A 12,893-nucleotide genomic window follows, 5' to 3' on the forward strand; every position below is an offset into this window, starting at 1 on the left:
ATAAAAACTGTTTTTTAACCATAAAAACAAGTTTTAATAAGTTTATCTACTCCTCTAACTTTTAGAATGGGTGTATATATATATATATTCTACAAGAAAAAAGTTTTCTCTCTCCTTCATTAAGAAAAATTGTATTTCAATACAGAATTCTCAAACATCAATATGAATAAAATACTACACACTCTGAACAGTCTTAATGCACTTATGGCTCTTGATAAATCAGAGCTCTCAAATTTATGGGCTGATGTAACATTTACCACCTGAATGGCAGTGTTCCTCCAAGAACTTAGCTAACTGGGACAACTAAGTACGAAACTTTACATTTTCTTTGCCGCTCAATGGAATTCTGTAAACTCCTGCCTCTCCACTGCATTACTATTATGCAAGATATTTTGACATTCTTTTAAAACAAATATAAACAAAAAAAAATGGAAATGAGATGTGGTAGTTGATAGGTGACTGACAGGCAGTTAATAGGCTGCAACACAAAATGGCTAGAGGTGATGCTAAATTAGCATACCATAGAAGGAAGTAAAAATAAACAACATGGGAAGTGCGTGACTAGATGATGCCCTTTACTCTAATGTTATTTTAATAAGCAAAGATGCATTGCTTTTTTTTTTTTTTTTTTTTTTTGAATTTCTATCTCCTTCCCTTACTGTACCCCCTTCTCTTTCTCATAAGTCACTATTTTTATGAGAAAGAGCAATCTAAGTCTTTATGACAGAAGCCCTACTTCTTACAAAAGCAAACAATTGAGAACTTGTAATGGTTTGACTGTGTCACCTAAATCTCTCACAATTCTTAGAGGGAAACAAAGTACTATTACTAGAGTATTGTCCTCAGCCTCCAGTTCCGGACAACCTTTCACAGAAATTTACTTTCTCTTTGCACATCAGCTGAAGTGGCATCCTGTCAAGCTGACATTCCAACGAAGACTGGACATTAATTCTAGACTTTATCAACAGTTTCTCTACTTAATCAGAACAGACCAGCACTTATTACTTTGTTTGTTTGCTTTGTTATAAACACCTCAATTCTTCCTGGCTCCAGATCTTATAGCTGCTGCAAGGTGGTTAGGTAATATGCGGCCTTAGGTAAATTAAAAAGAAATAATACAAATTTGAGCAAGAATTTCTCCATCTTTTTACCAGTCTGGTACAGGCCCATCAGTGTTCTACTACAACATAGATTTTAAACATACCCTAAGTTTTATCAATAAAACACCATTCAGTTGCTTTGTTGAGGAAAGTGCATTAGAGTTCCTGTTTCTCTCCACTAACTGCAGTGGAGTCAGATGCAACAGGAACTTTATTACTTCCTGCAAAAACAGAATCAAAAGCAGCTTCCTGTTCCTCCAAAGTCACAGCAGCAGTGGATCCTCTAGCAGGCATCCCAGTGAAAGATGGACGTTGCTCTGTAATCCTTTCCAGGTCCACTGTTTTCCTGCCTTTTCTTTTGCCCAGTATTCTGATATAATTAGCTGGTACAAGTCCTGTTGTTTGACCATCATAACTAGCCAGAAGCCAGCCACGGATTTTGGGTTGTTGGTCTGAAAAAGAAAACGCAAGAGCATTAGGTTACAAAGCAATTCAAAGTATTTTGCAGTTGAGGCACAAATACACAAGAAGGCAGAGCACAATTGATCACACAGAAAATAACTCTGTAATAAAAGGGAAATACAAATTACTACGCAAGAGAAATAACAAGGATCTGCATTGAAGAGGTGTTCTGAAGTGTACTATGAAGCTGAAATTGTTGACACCACCATACTGCAAACGCCTAAGGATCTTCACAGCTGGACAAGGAATATGAAAAAAGGATAGCCACAAAGGTAACCACAAAGTATACTCTGAGTAATACTTTTAGCCTGTGTTATGCTTCAGGGAAATTGAACAAAACTGTTTAGTAAGTTTTATTACAGTGCATATAATGAAAAATAATTAAAAAAAATAATCAGTAGGTCTGAGAAATTGCGTCAAAAAAGGTGTTTTGTTTTTACAATCTCACTTTCTCCCCGTGCTCCTTGCTCCCTTCTTTTCCCCCCTACACACAATTCAGACTCAAACTACACAACTTATTTCACATACAATTAGAAAACAAGTTGAAAGTTAAAAGCTTACCTTTGGGTGCTAATTTTAGAATGTCACCAGCACGGAAGGATATTTCCTCTTCTGAAAGAGCACTGAAGTCATATTCTGCTCTTCCAACTACATGATCATCTTCTCCACTTGCCCAGTTACTAGATACTGTTTCCAAAAAGAAATTAAGAAGTTACTTGCTTTGAATTTCAAGGATGAGAAGTTTTTGGTTGGTTGGTTTTGGTTTTTTAATAAAAGAAAAATGGAGAAGACACCTTAACTTTCTTGCTTCTCTAGCAGAGAACCAACAGGACTAACAAAGACAACATTTTTAACCTTTTAAGTTGAGGGAGGGGAGATTTAGGTTGGATGTCAGGGGGAAATTCTTTACAGAGAGAGTGGTGAGGTGCTGGAACAGCTGCCCAGAGAGGCTGTGGATGCCCTGTTCCTAGAGGTGTTCAAGGCCAGGTTGAATGGGGCCCTGGGCAGCCTGGGCTGCTAAGAAATGTGGAGGTTGGCGGCCCTGCATGTGGCAGGGGGTTGGAGATTCATGACCCTTGAGCTCCTTCCAACCCTGGCCATTCTGTGATTCTGCGATTTGGTGAGTAAACCTAACCAACAGCTTTTCCTTCTTCTCCACCTGCCACATTTAAATAGAAAGGAATCATGATTTTGCAATCACATAAAGTGTACCATGAAACTGAATCTCAGTTCAACAGCAGGCTATTTATACAAGCTATTACTTGTACCATACCACGTGCTTAAAATTCAGTGTTGTACCCCAGAATCTATAGATTTCCATTGCTGAAGTGTAAGGTTAATCTCTATACACGATAACTAAATGAACAATATCATCTGTACTTCTCATGATTCTCCCATGCTGCAGATCATCTTTACCTGATTCTTCATCACTGTATGTAGAAAGCAGTTTCCAAATCAGATATGGACCTCCCATAATAACAGCAAAGAACAAGAAAATAGGCCAGGATTTTGCCGAGTTAGCTGCCTTGTCTTCAAGACCAACACGAGCTACTGTCCCCTGACTTTCAGCCCACAAATCCTCATTCTCAGAGCTCTTCCGCAGACCCAGTAATCGCTGTAGACGTTGGTAGAGATATCTTATAGTTCTCACTAAAGCAAAAGCTGAAAACACCTTTGTGAAGTGTACTTTGAGGCGGGAGAAGTGGTTGGCTACATCCAACACAGCTCTGAAGCTGTTGTACACAGCTGAAAAGGTAGCATCCATCATCATGCTGACTGAGGCAAATGCATGCACGATACTTTCAATGGACTGAAATGCACCTCTGCTGCTTTCTTCAGCTTGTTGAACAAACCTGCTGGGAGGAATATCATCTGTACGAAAGCGGTTATAGCCCAAGCCACCATATCCATAACTGTAAGGACTGTAGCTTCCATAAAAAGAATTTCCATATGAACCATAGCCTGTAGTAAAAGAACTGCTATATGCTGGCCTTAAAATACTGAGACTACTGCTTCCTGTTTGCTGTGATGGTCTTGGCAAAACAGGTGGAGGTATTCGTGCAACTGTGGGTTGTCCAGGTCTGGTCAGCAAGTTGTCACTCAAGTCAGGAGACCTAAACAAATTCAGACAACCAAGATCAGTACTCAGAATGAGTTATGTTTTTATTTTCTCCAGCATTCTTGAATAGCTATCAATATGATCTTGTGTTTTGGCAGTGCCAGGTTGAGGAACCTGGTTGCCAAATACTTGTATTGTTGCACAGTGTTAGTAGGAAGTAAAAATTTCTGTCAAGAAATACAAGCCTTTCACTAAAAAAAAAAAAAAAAAAAAAAAAAAAAATCAGTGTAAGTGTTGAATTGCAGCATAACTGAAACATATATAAACTGTTTTTATCGTACAGACTAAAAGCACAAAATGCTATGGCTAGACCCATCCAACCTGATGCTCATTCAACTCCTAAGTCATTTGCATGTGCAAAAGAGCATCTCATACACACTACCAAGAATATTTTGCAATTTGAAAGCTTTAATTCCTGCATTTGTTCTCGTTTCTTCTAGATAATGGTATAGCCAATGGTACAGCAAGAAGGAAGGTAGACAGCTCCTCTGAAGTCACCCTGGGAGAAACCGCTGGTGGAACCTAACTGAAAATTCAAATGACTATACAGCACACACAAGAGAGTAGGGCTCCCTGCTTTCCCTTAGTGAACTGGGATTGAATCTAAAACTGTTAACACTTGGCAGAAAGAGCTCATTTACTTTTTTTTTTTTTTTAATTTAATGAACTTCTAGCCCTTTGCATTGCCTGTAAGTTTCAGCCAGTTTACCTATGCCCTTTCTAATAGGTCTCTGCAAGTTCTAGGTTGGCACCTGAATTCTATTAAGTAGCTGTCCAACATCTGCTGTTTTCCATATTGAAGCAATCTGCTATACTACTTACATATATGATAGGCAACAACTTTTCCCACAGCAAAACCTGTAGGTTTACTTAAAGCAAAGTATAATATTTGTATCTTGATACTGTTTGTTTCTTCCAATCTTGACTTCAAGTTAAAAGCAGATGTAAAAATAAGTTACTACTACAGAAGATGAGGACACCTGCCCAAAAGCCACCTTAGGACAGCTCACTTTTAAGATACTTGGAGTAAATTAAAATGAAGTAGATAACTTCACGAAAAAAACATTACACATCTTGCTCAGCAAGCTTCAGCCTATAGTGAAAACATGGTTTTTCTTGAAAGTTCAGTTTGCAGGTGACCTTTTACCCAGTTTCAGCTCACCATAATTGCAATCAACAGCACCAAGCGGAAGAACTAGGCTGATCTCCAGCCATCAAGCTTTCCTTGATTTCTGATTTAAATGAGCTCGCCAACCCTTTCTGCACGGCATCCTTCCCAGTGCGTATGCTGCTTTCTGGAGGAGCCCAGCCCCAGGTCAGCACAGCGGTAACAAACACACGTTCATCTTCTCCACCGCCAGGAATGCCCGCACACAGCCCCACTCCCACGGCGAGCACGGCTCCGCGGTGCCGCAACCCTCAGCTACGAACGGCAGCGCTTTTTCCACTCGTGGCAACACACCCAGCTTTGCTAACACGTCCGCCTCCACCTCGTTAAATCCTCGGCTTTCCACAGCCTGGCTTGGAGCCCACAACACCCTTCGTGCCGACGAAGGGTTCCCCCCACACCCCTACACACTCCCCACGAAGCGGGCTGAACGGCCGCCCAGCGCACAACCCGCCCTGCACCTCCCTGCCCGACCAAAGCCTTCGGGCCTCGCTGGGCCGGCGCCGCGCGGACGGGTAGGCCCGACCTTTGAGCTCGGCCGCCCGCAGGGAGCGAAGGCCGACCCCGCCGTGCGCGGAGAGACCCGGGCTCGGGGCTCACACTCACTGGAAGGCGGGCGCCACGCCACCTGCTAATCGCCGGTTCTCCCAGGGCTTGGGAGGCGGCGGCTGCGAAGTCATCTCCGCCTCGCCGCAGCCCCGCTCTAGCACCGACCCGCTCCGGCCCGCCGCGCTCCTCCGCCCGCCCCCGGCAGGCGGGACGCCGCAGCGCCGAGCGATCGAACCGGCGGCCTTCCGGCACCGCGTTCCACATTCCGCCCCTATCGACGCGCTCCGCCCCGCGCCGCAGTGGCTGCTTGGCGCGGCCCTGCGCGCAGTGCTGTGTGTGATTGAGGGCCGTGCGGCGGCCTGCGGTGCCGTGCCGGGATACCGGGTTCCCTGGCTCCTCTGGCACCACGGCTGCCTCCTTGGGAGGTGAATTAATTCTTTCATTGTTTGCTGAGTTGCGTTTATCGTTAGCCTCTTCCTTTTTATTTTATTTTTTTTTAAGTATATATTAGTGTTGTCTAGCATGCCTCCTCTAACAGAAAAGGACAGACCGATTGTTCAGCTGTTACTGGGCGCTGGCACGTGCCCACGATGTATTTTCAGGTTCTGCCGTGTGGGATCGCAGACGCTTTATAGACATCCATACAAGGTTTGTTTTTTGTTTTCCTAATTAGAACGTGCAACCGCATGAATGCAGTATTATTTGCACACTCCTTAGAGGAGAAGGATGTTGTTTGTATTCTTGGTCAAGAGAAGTGACTGCAGAACTGTGCAAATTTGAGAAATTACAGTAATGCTGTAGTATAAGAATTCCTATGATTTTGGCGTTAGGTTTATTAAGTTGCTGTGCGTTCCTCGAAAACCCCTGTAAACAGGACAGAGCAACTTCTGCACAGCATGGTTCTATCATTCTTGCAGTGTAGCTATGACAGTTCCCTCCTTTCATGCAGTAAGCAGCAAAGGGGCTATGGGTCACTGAAGCTGATTCAGGACCTTCCCTTTTTGCTTCATATTTCTTCCATCTTCCAGGAGAATTGGTTGAGGGATGTAGCTAAGAATGGTACAGGTGAAGGATAGGTCCTCCACTTTCATTCAAACAGTGCTGTTAGGCACTCTGTTTAGTTTCACCTTCCTGCTGAAATTCAGTGTTCTTAATTTTTTTTTCCCAGTTGTGCACAGTCTTCCTGTTTTCTTGTATTATGCACTTGTCAAATTGTTTTTGGCTATTTGTTCTTCCACCATGTTGATTTTTAGAGTTCTCATTGTGTAGGCCCATTATTTCTGTGTATTTGCCCTAACGTGTTGTCTTTATGTTTGTGTGTTACAGTGTTTGCCTTCATTATTTCACTTTCACTCAAGTTTAGACTCTCCAGAATTCTTCTTCCACATCTTTCTTCCTTATCCTTTTTTCATTTTTAATCAACTCTCTCTGTTGAGAAGTTGTATTGTTGTGTGTGGTTTATCATTCTTTTGCAGCTGTACCCAATTTTCATCTAAGTTGCAACAACACAGTAACTGCTGTTATTGAAGATGTTTTAATAAATCTTTTTTTTCTGACCAGTGTATTACCTCTACCTTTTATCCTTCTTAAATTTCAGATATATGGTTAGTTCTCTCTCCTCACCACCACACTTGGGAATATTCCTAAATTTCTCATTACATGAATGATTGAGACATGTACTTTGTCATGTGTGTTTAATTTCACCATCACATTTATCTGCTCTAATTTTCTTCTCATACTCTGGTAGCCAACTGTCTTCATTGTGTGGGCTAATCGTGTTGGAGGAGTTAAAGTCTTAGGTTATCTGAACGGCAAAAAGGAAATAAACATCTGTTTTCCTTGAGCAGTGATGAGGCTGAAGATAAATGCAGTTGTGCAAGTCAGTCTGTAAAATGTTTCCAGTGTTCTTGGACAGTAAAGTAGTCTGTTCAGCAAAAATCTTTTTTTTTTTTTTTTTTTTTTGTAACATTTTGACAGAAGTTTATTTTTTATTGTGATAGTGTCTTTTGGTATATTTTACAAGTTGTTAGTTACATACACAAAGACTAAAGCTACAGGTGGTTTCTTCTGTTTCTTTAAACCCGTGTTTGTTAGTGCTTTTTACAGCACTGAATTAAAGAGGAATAGTCAACAACAGTAAAATCCCTCTGTTTGTGTTAGGAGTTGATGAAGGATATGAAACAATTCCTGAAAGGTAATCAAGAAAAAGAAGATACAGCTTGCTTTGATGTAGCTGATCCGCCTTGTAAGCGATTCAGACGTGGACATGCAGAAGAAGGGCCTGATGATCTGAACCAGAATGGAGTGCTCAGTCAGATTCCTTTGGTTAATGATGATAATGCTGCTGTGGAGAACTCAGCTGAGGAGGTTTGCAATGTGTGTTTGGGAATTCTTCAAGAGTTCTGCGAGATCAACTTTGTTAAAAAGGTAAATTATCAGTTCTTAATCTAGGTACTTTTTAGGAGCTTTTGTACTTCAGGGTCTGCAGTATAGATCTGGTGATCAGAAACACTGTACAGTTAAACAATTGAGAGGGAGCAAACCAAACTGAAACATTTACTTGTGTTGAATATTTGAGTTGTAGATGGCGCCATTCAGCTACATACTGCTCACTGACATAGTGCTTGCATACCTATTTTGCAGCTGGAAAATAAAATTGTTTGTGTGACCGTGTTTTATCCAAGGTTTGTTATAATATAACTTCAGAAAGAGAAGTATAAGTGCAATGGAATGACAGACAGGAGCATATTCTTGTAATCAGTTTAGGAGCTTAGAGTACAAGTGAAACCTCACTGTAAATGATTCTCCCCTTTTTGCTATGTAAGGGCAAAATGAGGAGGCATCAAATGCTGTGCTATTCAGTTTAACTGTGTGTTTCTAATATAGGAGTGTTTCTTTACCATATGGGACTTTTTAGAAAGCCACAAAGGAAAAAATGTGTTTGGTGGTACAACAGATTGCAGATAATAAAGAAAAAAGGAGTTAAGAGAGAGCATGGACATAACGCATGTTGCAGATATCATCTCTGAGCAGTACAATTGCTTATGTGACAAACTAAAATATTAGCTAAAAATGCCACTTGCACTTGAGATGTTTGACTGAGTTTTTATAGAAACAGATTTGGTTTAGTGATGTTAATATATCTAAAAATAGGGCCATGGGAACATACTACATAGATTCTGTTGAATTGTTGGATGCTTCTTTCCTTTTGTCTCCATTGAAAGAGTATATATATTTTAATTGAACCTACTTTTAAGACTTGTTTCAGAGTTATGCTCTTTTGTAACAGTAGAAAATCACATAACATGCTCTTGCGCACAGGCACATTTATTAAGGCACCGCAAAATCTGATTCTCTCACAAGGAAATTTCCTTATCAGAGTTGCTGATTTCATCCTGGAACCTCATAATTGGTCTTTGTCCCTTCTGGTAGAAACAGCTAGCCATCAGCTTTCACTAACTTACTTTAAAACATTTGATGCATGTTTGGGTTCTTGCTGTAGTTCCAGTGACTAACATGGTTTTTATATCGAAGAACAGTAAAAGACTAGATGATATTTCTGCTTATTTGTAATAACTGTATACTAATCCTGAGAAAATTCTGTCATAAACTGAAAGATGAAATGTTCCATTGTCTTCTGTTATTTTGAAGATTGACTGAATTATTACTGTGAATACTTTTTTGTTACTTTCTTATGACAGGAACTTAAAAGTTTTTATTGTCATAGAATTGTATCTGTGCCATGAAGAAAAATATCACGAGTCAACTCTTCTAGCATGTGGTCTCTGTGGTATAATTTCCTGCATCAACATTTGTGTATATGATTTTGGCCTTAAAAGAATGTGTTTTCTTATTTCATAATGTCACACACCAGTAAGAATAGGAGTCATTAATAAGGTCTTTTTTCAGGCTTGTATTTCAGTAAGTTGTCAGGGGCTAATCTAGTTCGTATGTTTGGCATCTATCTGAATGTGTACTAATATGGATTTACAATGATTATGCTAGATAAAGAAAACCTAAAAAAATTATCAACTTAGTTCCATTGCTGTAGTTCAATATTAATGTTCTTTTTTTCCAGATGTGTGAAAAGGTTAATTCTTCTGACTACCAGTTCACCAGTTTTGTATTTTCTGTGTCACTACCACCACAGCTGTCTGTCAGGGAGGTGAGTTTTGCAGATACTCCTTCATAAATTAAACACGTATTAAAGAAGGTAACTGTGGAAGGTACAGACTGGAGGTAGTTTGATTTTTAATTGCTATCGTTCAAAAAAAAAAACAACCCCAAACCTTGCTGCAAGTGTAGTCTGCTTTCCCTTTCCTTTTTGCTAAGTACTGTCATAATTAGTAAGGTGTCTGAGTCACTTCAGTTTTCATTTAGCCTGGGAGCTACTTTACATCTGAAAAAGTAAAGAGGATCTTCTCAGAGAAGGAACAGCACAGCTGGTGCCTTTCCTGAAATAAATGATAATTGGTAGTTCAGAGTAGAAGTGAAGAAGTTTGAATTTAAGCTCTTTAACTTGGCAGCATTTTAAAAGCTGTAAAAAGACATCTTTTGGTAGTCACCTGTCTTGAGCGTTGCTGAAAGTCTGGATTTTTGCAGTTGTAGTCGCAAAACTACTTTTTTGATAGCAGTTCTTATCTTGAATTGTTAAGAATTGTTGACTTAAATTTAAAACTTAAATTATTTACATTTTAGTCATTTAATTACATAAGATAATGATAGCATGGACACAATATATATCTGATAATTCTTTTGAAGATCGAGGGAGAATATTAGGCATATTATAACTTGACCAGTAAAGTGACTATTATGTGATGTTTTACAATGTTGCCTTGTTTTCTAATGAAGTGATGAATTGATTCAAAAATTTTGTTGTAAAAAGCGACTTGTAACTCTTTAAGATAGGTGCCTCTGGATCTAGTATAAACTTGAGTGCATGTGGCAGAAAGTAGTATTGATCCTCTTGGATTTGTGTATGAATCTGTGACGAGGTTTGCTCTCATTCTGCAGTTTTTAGTGTTCAGTAGTATTATTAGTTCTTATATCTTCAGCAAATGCCAGTGTAGGAACGTGTGCTGATATATGCTCTAAGTCTGATTCCACATCAGACTACCTGCTTCCTATCCAAATCTAAGCCTAGTTGTGCTGGTCACTTCAGCTGCCACTGTGTCTAGTAAAATAATGCCAGAGCAAATTACTTTTTGCTTTGTGTCCGGATAAACACTTACTACTCTCCTTTCATTTTATGGTCATCCAAGAAATGAGATTTATTAAAAACAAAACCCCCAAAAATCCACCCAGAAACCCAACACTTTTAGGCCAGTTAAGTATATGGACATAGAATTCCAAATGTTGGTCAAAATTACCCCAGATTTGTGCTTAGAGTTAACCAAAGAAGTGTTACCTTTAAAATAAAAGAGGAGCCCTATTATATCCAGGGTGCCAGTGATAGAGGCTTTTCAATTGCCAGTTCCAGAAGGGAATTTCAATCTTTGTAGTGTCTGTGAGTGGAAAAGAAAATAATGAACTCAGTCTTTTGCCTTGAGTCTCAACTGCACTTCTCATGTTATCAAGTTTTTAATTCATTTTCATTATGCATATTTGGCTTGACAGTTATAGTTTATCTATCTTGAAGACATGTATTTTTCCTCATAGCTTATGTGTATAACTAAGAGGCGAGGCAAGAAAAATTTGCTGCTGCTGTGAAGCAACCTGTTTATGGGTCTTTACCATAATACCTCGGTAGGGGGTGTTCTTGCATTGCAGTTCTAGCTCACTGGTGTTCTCCTGCTGGTCTGAACAAGTAGGGCGATTCTGTCTGCTTTGAGGCAGTGGAAACAAAAAAGAATAATTTGCTTCAAAGAATTCCTCTTGGTGATTGAAATCTTGATGATGCCCTGAGATTATGGAATGGGAAAACTATCTTGGCAAATGTAGTTAGTAGATTTATTATTTTATAGTAACTGTCTTCTAAGTGCAGTAAATTATTAACTTGATAAAAAGAGTGAGATGATGCAATTCTTAACCTGTCCATCTGCTCCATCTGAGATTTCTGGTTGTTATGTTCAAGCAAACAAACATTACGTGCTTGGTACAACCGAGGCAATAAAAGATATGATTTGGGTCCAGAGGTGAGCAAGAGGAATGAGATGAATGAATGGGAAGCTCCAAAAATATGTATGTTCTCTTTGGAAACAGTTTTGATTCTTCTGGGACCTGCATTAGAAGGTTTCTACTGTCATTTCTATTCTACACCTTCAGTGCCAAATGCTAACTCAGCTGTTTGTAGAACTGTGCTCTAACTGAGGAGATGAAAATGATTGATAGTGGTGGTGAGAAAGAACTTGCTTAAAACCATGGGATTTTGTTTACCACTTCAAAAATTGTTGAAAACAGTTCCACTTTATAGTTACAGAAAAGCAGCAAGTGATAGAAGTGGGTGTATTTCGAGATGTTCTGTGTTGAGGTTATGATCTTTTGTTGAATCTTGCTTTTAATTTTTTAAGTTGCACTCCGCAAGAACATACATAATGTTATAATAAAAGGATAACCCAAAGACAGCCTTCCTTGTCCCAGTGACCTTTTGTATGACATGCAGATTTTCTCAGACTTACTTTAAAAAAAAAATCAGAAACTGTCTTTTAATATTACCTTCAACTGATTTTATTGTAACAGTTGTTATCCTGCTAATCCTAAAATGTAGGAATGAACTGAAGAAGAGGAAGACATAAAATTAACGTTTGCGTAGTATTTGTATCTGTAATGCACAGAAGCTGTCACCTCTTTCTAGAAGTAGGATATTTGATTGAAATAAATCATAAATGCAGCAGTTCCAAGTTTATATTAGGCAACGATATAATATGAAGCGAGTCATGCCCTTCAAAAATGTGACTATTAGCAGTGTCTGTAGTCTCTGTTGTGATCCATCATCCTGATACTTGCTATAAGGACGTTGATGCAAATAGCATGTATAGTCATTACTCCCTGTAGGGCTGTGTATACCTCATCATGGAATTCCCCATTTCTGAGCTCTAATACAGAGAAAAAGTGCGATGGCTGGAATTGCACGTGGTATTTCAACAGTTGCCACTGTGATTCCTCAGATAGCATTAGAATAATATCCTGCAGCTTGTAATCAATACAATGCCTGTGCTAGTGTATTTCAGAAATATGTTAGGTTTTAAGTATTGCCCTGCAGGCTTGAGCTCTGTAATGAGCATCTTTCATTTTCAAACCACTTCTCAAACATAGCGTAATTATGAAATAGAAGGGTCTGATCCCTTGCTTTGCATACAATTGGGAAAGGGCAGAGCTGGGGAATTAAGGCAAGAGTAGAGGGATTGTTTGAATCTGATTTATAATTTGGGGTCTTCTGACTTATGTGCTCACTACAGCCTAATCTACTGTTTCCTCTTAACTGAAGGGGAAAAGTAATTTAAAACCCCTTTAATTATCTTTAACTTTGCAGTCAGTAGAGAGAAGGTGAAATTTG

At 39.4% G+C, this 12,893-nt stretch overlaps 2 protein-coding genes across 2 annotated transcripts in view; one reads left to right on the forward strand and one right to left on the reverse strand.

Moving 5' to 3' along the window:
• Positions 1-1,256: 1,256 nt before the first annotated feature.
• PEX13 (peroxisomal biogenesis factor 13) lies at positions 1,257-5,529 on the reverse strand (the record flags this gene model as incomplete). Its single annotated transcript, XM_079532777.1, has 4 exons — positions 1,257-1,552; positions 2,124-2,249; positions 2,979-3,676; positions 5,456-5,529. 4 exons carry the CDS (start codon positions 5,527-5,529, stop codon positions 1,257-1,259), a joined length of 1,194 nt encoding a protein of 397 aa, XP_079388903.1.
• A 391-nt stretch (positions 5,530-5,920) lies between these two features.
• Positions 5,921-12,893, forward strand: part of PUS10 (pseudouridine synthase 10) — a gene marked incomplete at both ends in the record, with an annotated part of 28,685 nt that continues 21,712 nt past the window's right edge. The window contains 3 exons of the mRNA XM_079532776.1: positions 5,921-6,046; positions 7,559-7,825; positions 9,477-9,563. Of these exons, the coding sequence (XP_079388902.1) occupies positions 5,921-6,046; positions 7,559-7,825; positions 9,477-9,563 (480 nt within the window). The remainder of the gene's footprint in view (positions 6,047-7,558; positions 7,826-9,476; positions 9,564-12,893) is intronic.

The sequence above is a fragment of the Tetrao urogallus genome, assembly GCF_951394365.1.
Source record: "Tetrao urogallus genome assembly, chromosome: 2".
NCBI classification, from domain to species: Eukaryota; Metazoa; Chordata; class Aves; order Galliformes; family Phasianidae; genus Tetrao; species Tetrao urogallus.